At 43.6% G+C, this 9,984-nt stretch overlaps 1 protein-coding gene across 3 annotated transcripts in view; it reads right to left on the bottom strand.

Moving 5' to 3' along the window:
* Positions 1–4,735: 4,735 nt before the first annotated feature.
* Positions 4,736–9,984, bottom strand: part of NRBF2 (nuclear receptor binding factor 2) — a 35,129-nt gene continuing 29,880 nt past the window's right edge. For all 3 annotated transcript variants that reach the window (XM_019444294.2, XM_019444295.2, XM_053910335.1), the window contains one exon: positions 4,736–6,262. In XM_019444294.2, the coding sequence (XP_019299839.2) occupies positions 5,552–6,262 (711 nt within the window). In that variant the 3' untranslated portion in view covers positions 4,736–5,551. The remainder of the gene's footprint in view (positions 6,263–9,984) is intronic.

The raw sequence follows: 9,984 nt of genomic DNA, 5'->3' as shown, positions 1-9,984 counted from the left end.
TGCTTAACCAAGCTACCCAGGCAGCCCTCAAAGTGTTGGCTTTTTTTTTTTTTAATTTTTTTTTTCAACTTTTTTTTTTTTTTTTTATTGATTTTTGGGACAGAGAGAGACAGAGCATGAACGGGGGAGGGGCAGAGAGAGAGGGAGACACAGAATCGGAAACAGGCTCCAGGCTCCGAGCCATCAGCCCAGAGCCTGACGCGGGGCTCGAACTCACGGACCGCGAGATCGTGACCTGGCTGAAGTCGGACGCTTAACCGACTGCGCCACCCAGGCGCCCCAAAGTGTTGGCTTTTTAAATAAATGAAAACTACCTAAAGATGAAAATGGGTCTATGACCCTTGTCCCACTCAATTTCTTGCTGCATCCATATTTAGTTTTAACCCTGAAACTAAAGGGTTTGGGGGCAGAGGTTAACATCTGTTTCAAATAGGCCCCTCCCTGTGAGCAGCTATTTTCTCATAAGAACAGGGTATTCATCTGATCTAAAGCCAACAAAAGGGGCACCTGGGTGACTCAGTCGGTTAAGCATCCGACTTCAGCTAGGTTATGATCTCACAGTTTGTGAGTTCATGCCCCACATCGGGCTCTGTGCTGACAGCTCTGAGCCTGGAGCCTGCTTTGGATTCTGTGTCTCTCTCTGCCCCTCCTCTGCTCACACACTGTCTTTCAAAAATGAATAAACATTAAAAAAAAAATTTGTAAGCCAACAAAAGATGTACGGTGGCAACAGAGAGGCTCTGGTTCTTTATAATAACCCTCAGCAGCAAAATTTTTCTTTGGGGAACCAACTTCAAGGGAGCATAGAGCTAAAAGTCTGGTTCCTCAAACCAAGAACCCCTTTTTCAGACTACAACCTTTCTTTCTAGAAAGTATCCTTTGCCTTTGGGAATCCCTTCTGAGACTTTAGTACTTCAATCCTACTATGCTCCCTAATCATCTAACCTGTCTTACATCTTTTGTACATCTTGGACTGTTTGTTGATACTAAAGACATTCTCACTTGGGGGCACCTGAGTGGCTCAGTTGGTTAAGCATCTGACTTTGGCTCAGGTCACGATCTCACAGTTCATGAGTTGAAGCCCTGCATCGGGCTCTCTGCTGTCAGCACAGAGCCCCCTTCAGATCCTCTGTCCCCCTCTCTCTCTCTGCCCCTCCCCTGCTTTCTCCCTCTCAAAAATAAACATTAATGGGGAAAAAAAAAACCTATATTTTCATTTGTATCCTTGATTCCTTCACTTTTTGTCCTATGTCACACCAAGAACCCAACCCTCTTTTCCCAATTTAACATCTACAATGGAGAAGCAAGCTAAGAACCACAAAAATTGAGCCCAGCTTCTCTGAGATCCTTTTGGCTCCTGAGCAGTCCTAATCTTGGGAGCATATTCCAAATATTTTCCACTCCTCAAGACCAGGACCTGATCCCAGCCCCCTCATCATTAGGAAATGAGCGGACAATCTGTGTGAGCCTCCACCAGATTTCCTCACGTGCCTTGCCAGGATTTGACTGTGACCAAGCTTACAGTTCCTCTTTCCCATTTCGGACTCCATACTGTTCATGCTGTTCCCTATGGAGGAAGCCATTTCCCCATCCTCTGGTCACATTCCATCTTCCATGAAGGCTGCACCAGCTACCTTACAGGTTTAGTGGCAGAAGAGGGTGTTTGTTAAATATCTGATTTAAATTGAGGCTTTCTTTCCCTTTTTGCCTATGCATATCTACAAACGACTTGAATAAGAGAATATTTACTATTAGAAGAGTATTTAAATATGAGGTATTTACTAGTGACCAGTTAAGGAGTTCCTAACTGCAGCCCACACTCCCCTTTTGACCCAACGAGAACCAGAAAAGTTCCTCACCGTCCACTAGATGGCACTGCTTGCTCAGCAGTGACTTTTCAAGGACACTATTCCAACTGTGGCAAAATAGGCGAATCTTGAAGAGGCTCTCCTTTTTCAAACTATACCATTTGCTCCCGCAGAGGTCTCCAATTCAGCTATGCTGGGATTATGACAAAATATAGTAATGATCACTTTTGATGTTTACATTTATAGTCTACTGGTCTAGAATGATCCAACAATAGCTACTGTTGTTACAGTTCATGAAAGCCTGGACTCTTCATGTATATTATAAACATCCTATGGCCAACTGCCTCACACTTGTATTCTTCACCATCTAAAACAACACTTTAATCACAACCCTGCACGGATGAAAAGGGACACCACAGGAAATGGAGACAGGCTTTTCACAATGGAGTGTAAGGACCAACAACCTTCAGCAGGTGGTCCCCAACTTGTCCTTGGGAAGTACCTGAAGAGGAATGGGAACGTCCGGGTCACTAGCCACAGTAGGAGAACTCATCCCCCTGTGGCCCCGTAACAACAGCCCAGGACTGTCAAACCACTTCACTCTTGGCTCTGTCTCCAAGCTGGTAGAAAACTGCAGGTAGGTCATGACCTTCTGGACCTCAATTTGTTTCATTATGAGGTAATAGGTCTTAAAGGCTTTAAAAATTGACATCCAAAATACATGAAATAGTACCTACAAAGGGTTAAAAGCAGATAATGTACTTAACATTTTGAATGGATTTAGAGACAAAATATTTTCAATAACCTTGATAAAACATGAGGGATAAACAATGGCTTTGAAGAAACGATCTTGGAAATAGTTTCTTGTTCTCTTTTCTCTTACGCATGGTTTCCAGGAACTAGAGGTTACCTGTGGTTACCATGGCAGGACAGCTAAGACTTACCACTTAATTTCTGAAAGAAATGTTTATCATTCTGCAAAAGCCAAACCTGAGCACCTTCCGGGCCTTCTAACATCCAGCTAGCCATCTGGGTTCAATAGTGAGAGGCCACCAACTAAGTAAGTTAGTACAGGAGCCCACTCAGCTTCCCGTACAAGCGTAATGCCTTGCCATTTAGTGGAAACAGGCTATTCCTAAATCCCATGCGGTGCCTTAAGCCAAACAGAAGACACAAGAACACCTGGAAACCCCAGAGGAGATGGCCATGTGTTTTTATTTAATTAGTCAGTGGAAGACACCGCTAGGATGCCCCAGAGGTGCCAAGTTGTGTTGGTCAAAAGACAACAGATGTTAAGATTCAAACACAAAATTTAACCAGATTGAAGAGTAAATTAACTGGTGTAGGAGCTTCAGAACAAGTGAAGAAGTCCATTAAGCATGTACTTTTCGGAGATGGTCAGAATGGGGTTCTGATAAGCATGGGCCACACTGCTGATGGAGAAAGAGGGAAGGGAGCAAGGGAGACACTGCTGGTGGAAAAGGAGCAGGGCTTACAAAGGGCTCCTGTCAAAATACAACCAGGCTCATTTTATTTATTTTGAGAGCGCACAAGCAGGGGCGGCACAGAGAGAGATGGGGGGGGGGGGGAGGGAGAGAGAATCCCAAGCAGGCTCTGCATTGCCAGTGCAGAGCCCAACGTGGGGTTCAAACTCACTAGCCACAAGATCATGACCTGAGCCAAAAGCAAGAATCCGACGCTTACCTGACTGAGCCAAAGAGGTGCCCTACCAACCTCGTTTTTCAGAGACAAATATCAAGACTCATAAGTTTATCTGAGGCACAAACTTTTAAATCTGAAGTTTGATAAGTCAGAGTCTGGGATATTCCAACACTGAGATGGACAAACTGACATAACATTTTATTGTATTTTGAGAGAGGACGCAAGTGAGCAAAGGGCAGAGAGGGGGTGGGGGGGAGAGAGAATCCGACGAGGGACAGAGAGGGAGAGAGAGAGAGAAGTGGGGCTCACCCGATGTGGGTGATAAAACCACGGTTTATGGGATCATGACCTGAGCCAAAGTCAGATGCCTAAGCGACAGCCACCCAGGCGCCCCCAAACTGACATAACTTTTAACAGAGAATAGAAGTCTTACTCGTAAGAAGCTAGCTTATTTTTGCTTTCATCTGCAGCAAGATGAGACCTGAACAAATGGGGCCTTGGCACAGTCACCTGGACTCCTCCTACTTCTGCTAGTTTCATCACCCCATGTGTGAGCCCCATCCCACCCTCAACCCAGCAGTCCCTGACCCAGTCTCTAAGGCAGTGTGGCGCGCTGGTCCATCTGTCTGTCCCTCCCACAATCGCACACAATAAGCCAAGTCCATGCTTTAAACACCCCCCATGGTCTGTACCCAGACGTTTCACTTTCACCCCACCCCCACTCCTACTGCAGCGGTGGGACCGCGCCCGCGTGGTGCTCCCCAACCACCGTGCCCTGGCTGGTGGCAGGGACCCGGGGATAGCCGCCTGCAACTGAGCACTGTCCAGGCGGCCAGGCACACATTTAAACCTCAGGACCTTCCTTATGCTCTTTCACCTCAGTTGTGAAACTGCAACAACAGACTGCAACAACGGAGAACAACTTTAACATACCAGAGTCGTTTGTCATTGGCTGAATCTCTTCAAATTCATCTTCAGGATTTACAACAGAGAAACCATACAAAACGTGCCTTTAAACTACCAACACATTTGGGGCGACTGGGCGGTTCAGTCGGTTGAGCGTCTGGCTCCGGCTCAGGTCATGATCTCGCAGTTCGTGGGTTCGAGCCCCACGTTGGGCTCTGTGCTGACAGCTCAGAGCCTGGAGCCTGCTTCGGATTCCGAGTCTCCCTCTCTCTGCCCCTTCCCCGCTCATGCTCTGTCTCTGTCTCTCGAAAATGAATAAACATTAAAAAAAAAAATTTTAAACTACCAACACATTCAACAAAGGTATAAAACACAATTACTTTATTGATCTCTTACAATCAAACACTGTCAACTACCATTACTTCCACTCATGCATCAGTAAAGGATATTTCCTTAGTATTTTCAAATGATACATTTAAACGATAAACAAAAAAGTTAGAACTTAAAATGCACCCTGATTAATTATGTAAACCGGTAATTTTTTTTTTTTAAAAGCATAACTAACAATTTGGTTCCTTTCTTCATAAAATGGAAATTTAAATATTTCTCCTGATAGTCTTGAGGTTCTCATTATGTCGTGAGTAGTGCAAAGTGTGGCACAGTTTCATCAAGAAAGGTGTGTCTCACACGCCTTATTCAACAAACGAAATGTGCATAACAAAATGCATACAGTCAATGCATGATAGAAAGCATGTTTCAAACACAAGGCGGCCCCTCGGGCCACCATATTATTTAGGTTTTTGCATTATCATTTATGGCATTATAGATTAATTATACATAACATACTTTTATACATTTTAACCCTGAAGATAAGAAAAATAACTGTTGCTTGAAAAAGTTATTCCAGGTAGCCATTTGGTTTGTATCAGGAGAAAGTGAACCTCCGAGAGTCTAGTGTCTGCCAAGTCTGGAATCAGCTGGAGTCAGTCAATCGGACATGACAAACTTCACAGTGACTGTTTCCCAAGTCCCGGCGACGCTTCTTCCCACAGTGCGCCAGACGACGAAGCATCTCTGGAATCACCCTTGCGTGTGGTTTTCCCTTTTTTTTTTCTGGATCAACTACTATTCTATTATTTTGTCCTTTCTTCTCAGCTCCTTTATGGCCTTTCATTTTAATTATTCATAAATCCTTTCAGAATATCCTCAGAGAGCTCCATAAGGGGAAGTTCTGGAGACGGAAAATCCAAGGGAGGAAGGTTGGGTATGGGGATATCCTTGGCTTTGCCGGTATTCGCTGAAAACTTCTGCCAGGTGGGAGAGGCTGTGGCAGTTTCCGAATGTGGTGGCAAGCTCCACAACTCTGACTTTTCTACAAAATCGGCATCCACATCCAGCTCCTTTTCTACTGGGCCTTTTAGAAGTCTGGCCTTTTCAGCCTTTAGTTGTTTGTTTTCTTTCCTTAACCTTTCGTTCTCAGCCACGAGGAATTCGACGTGCCTCTCCAAATCTGCGATCTTGGTAGCCTGCTCCTCTATGATTGTCTTGTCGTCCTTGGGGGCTTTGCTTCCAATGCACGGCTCTGCCGGCTCCCTCTTCTGCTGAAGTAAAAACAGCAGTGTGTCTGGATCCCTGTCAAAGACCCCCTGGATTTCAGGCAGATGTTTCTCCGTGGAAGGGCTGTATTTCTCAGAGAGAAGGGGGCTCTGGCCCTCTGCATCCTCAGAAGGGGGTTTGTGCGGGGCCTGGAGCTGGGCGGCCGCATCCTTGTCTGTGCTCTGTTGGGCTTTCAGTCTCTCTTCCCGCTTGGCCCTTTTCCACCTCTCCTGGATGAGGAGGAGCTGTTTCATGTGGCTGTCCCTTTGCAATTCCAGTGACAGATGAGCCTATCACACAGAAGGAAAGGTGTCATTTAACATTTAAGTCTCTTTAGTAATCTCCAATGAATATAATCCCAAGATCCTCCTTTCTAAATAACTTTATAACACTTAAAATTTACATACTATGTTTGCAATTCAGTAGAACCCCTGATTTTGTTAAAGACAACTGGGTCTTTAAAGACAACAGTCATGGCCCCACCACAAAAAGAGGGTGCGTGCGGGCCACACAGGCGACTAGGGAGGTCTGCGCTTCTGAGCCCGACATCTCCCATGTGAGGCCACTCCTCCAAGACCAAGATGTAGCTGAACTCCCTAATACATAAAGAGAATCAGCCAAAATAAGAAGACCGAGGCACACATTCTAAATGAAAGAACAAAAGACAAATCCTTAGAAAAACAACTCAATGAAACAAAGATAAGCAATCTACCCCATAAACAGTTCAAAGTAAATAAAGATGCTCACCAAACTTGGGAGAAGAATCAACATAAAACTTCAACAGAGAGACAAAAAATATCTCCATAATATAAGAAATTATCAATCAGAACAGAAGAATACAATAAAAGAAATGACAAATACATTATACAGAACAGAGTAGATGATACAGAAGAACAGATCAGCAATCTTCAGGACAGGGTAGCAGAAATCACCCAAAGTAAACACCAAAAGAAAAAAATTGGGGGATGAGGATAGTTATTTAAGGAAAATATCAAGACTAAGAAAATTCACATGAAGAAATAACAGCTGAAAACTTCCCTAACATGGGGAAGAAAACACACATCAGGTCCAGGAATCAAATAGAGCCCCAAACAAAATTAACCCAAAGAGATCCATACCAAGACACATTATAATTGTCAAAAATTAAAGACAATCTTAAAAGCAGCAAGAGAAAAACAACTAGTTATGTATACGGGGATCCCCAAAAGATTAACAGCTGTTTATATATATATATGTTTATATATATGTTTATATATATATGTTTATATATATATTTGGAAACAGCAAGATTCTATTCTGGGAAAATGAATTTTTGGTATTCTCCTTCCTCATCTTTGTAACAACATCTAATTTTTAGGGCTGTTCTCTGGATATCATTTCTTTCTTTCTAAATTTATTCTGAAAGAGAGATTGCAAGTGGGGGAGGGGCAGAAGAGACAGGGAGGGAGAGAGTCCCAAGCAGGCCCCACATTGTCAGTGCAAAGTCCATTGTGGGGCTAGAACTCACACACGAGATCATGACCTGAGTCGAAATCCAGAGTTGGATGTTTAACAGACAGGGTCACCCAGGCACCCCATGAATGTCATTTCTGTAGAGATCTGTGCACTCTGGTTTCGACGAAACTTATATAACCTCAAGTATAAAATAACATATTGGGTTTTGTTATTAATTATGTAAATCAGTAATTTTATTTTCACCATCAAAAGGATCATGTTCTGTCAACAGCAGTATAAAATATGCTATCTGTCTGGCCAACAAAAACATGAAGCCCCCATACGAACTGGGTGGCAAGGGAAAAGTACAACATGGGAAACAGCAATTTCAGAAACAAAAACACTTTTCCAACATACACACATTCCAAAAAAAGGCCTCTGTAAAGTGTACAAATGGTAGAAGAAAATGTAACAAGTGGAGAGCCTGTGTGGTTCAGTCGGTTAAGCGTCCGACTTCGGCTCAGGTCATGATCTCACCTTTCCCAAGTTCAAGCCCTGCATCGGGCTCTGTGCTGACAGCTCAGATTCTGTGAGATTCCCTCTCTCTCTGCCCCTCCCCCTGCTCGCACTCTGTCTGGAAAGAAGAAGAAGAAGAAAAAGAAAAAAGAGAAAGGGAAGGGAGGGAAAGAGAAAGGAAGGAAGGGAGGGAGGGAGGAAGAAAAGCAAGAAAAAATACAACAAGTACCACACACTGGTAAAGAACTGAACATATCTGCTGTTCTTTGGCAACTAAGCCAAGTGCAACGGCTAGAAGGAAGCAATCACTGACAGGTTTTCACAATCTCACATTTAATTCTCCACTTTCCTGAGCAGCAGCACAGCCTGGAGAAGTGTCACTGAAGACGGAGACAGAAAAACACTGCAGGAGTTGACCACAAATCACATGGTACACACTTTAGGGAACTGCAAGAATCCTGTATAAAACTGTGTGTTTCTGACCACCACAATGAAGATATCACAAACGTGGAATGATTCATTTTTTCCGAAGGTCTTAGGTCTTCTAACATCATGACCGTGCTGCACACTAAACAATACCAGAGTCGTAACAAATACCAACTATGCCAATTACAGAATTTGGAAGGAAATGGAGAACGTGTTCTATTTTTCAGGTGCTCTGTTTCAGACCAATTAAAGCCCCCGGTCACTGACACTGTCTTTCTTAAAAGCGTGAAGGGCTCTGGCCTTTTAAGATTAATGCTTCTGGCTGGTGCCTGTGTCTGTGTGAAGCAAGCCTCCAAGCTCCTGGATTCAGGGCTCCTGGTGACCCAGCGCCAGCGGTAGGAGCTCCTGGCAGGGAGAAGAGGGAAAGGGGTGGCTCTCTCCCAACCCTCCCACAGCAAGCAGGGTAGGAACTGCGGCGCCTGAGCAGGATGCCTGCGACCCCTGTGCAGCTGTGACCAGGCACCAGTGCTGGGGGCACACGCAGTCCACTGCATTCCTTGATTAGAAGACCCAGGATACTAAAGATGCCAACTCTCCCCAAATCGATACACAGGCTTAATGCAATTCCAGCTACATCACAGAAAGATGCCAGTTACAGAAGGGGGGAAGGCTAGGCCTCTGGTGATAGTGTTACAGGAGGTGAATCCTCTGCCAACTATTGGCTGGTTTCTAAGCAAAAAGTCTGTAGGCCAAGAATGGCACAAAATATTCAAAGTGCTGAAAGGAAAAAACTTACAACCAAACATACCTAGCAAGCTTACCACTCAGAATTGAAGGAGAGATCAAAGAGTTTCCCAGACAAACTAAAGCTAAAGGAGTTCATCACCGCTAAACCAGCTCTACAAGAAGCATTAAAGGGAATTCTTTAAGCAGAAAATAAAAGGCCAAAAGTAGAAACAAGAAAATACCTGAAAGAAAAATCTCTCATTAGTAAAGCAAAACATACAGAAAAGGAAGTAGATCGACCAGGACAAAGCTGGTATGAGGGTCAAAAGACATAAGTACTAAAATCAACAAAATCTCCAATAATTAGTTAAGGGTCTCATTAAATAAAAAGGCATAAAACAGATGTCAAACACATAAAACGTGTGGGTGTGCGCACACGAAGGTGATAAGGTGACTAAAGATGTAGTGCCTGTAGAATGCATGCCTACTTAAATGACCAACTTAAAACAGACTGCAATATATGCATGTTATTATATATAAATCTCATGGCGACCACAAACCAAACCCTTACCACACACGTAGGAGCCCAAACATAACACTAAAGAAAATAATCAAATACAAGGGAAGAGAGTAATAGAAAAAAAAGGAACAGGAACTACAAAGACAAGAAAACAATTTTTAAAATGGCAATAAATACATACCTATCGATAATTACTTTAAATGTAAAGACTCCAATCAAAATGCTCCAATCAAAACAGGTAGGGTGGCTGAATAGATTAAAAAAAAAAAAAGGCCTATGTAAATATTCCCTACAAGAGACTCACTTCCAATCTAAAGACACATACAGACTAAAAGTGGAGTAATGGTTGGGAATGCAAGCTGGTGCAGCCACTCTGGAAAACAGTATGGA

This window comes from Panthera pardus, unplaced genomic scaffold, assembly GCF_024362965.1.
Source record: "Panthera pardus isolate Hobbes unplaced genomic scaffold, ASM2436296v1 HiC_scaffold_22, whole genome shotgun sequence".
Taxonomy (NCBI): Eukaryota; Metazoa; Chordata; class Mammalia; order Carnivora; family Felidae; genus Panthera; species Panthera pardus.
Note: the sequence above shows the minus strand (reverse complement) of the source record. Positions and strands in the feature narration are given on the sequence as shown.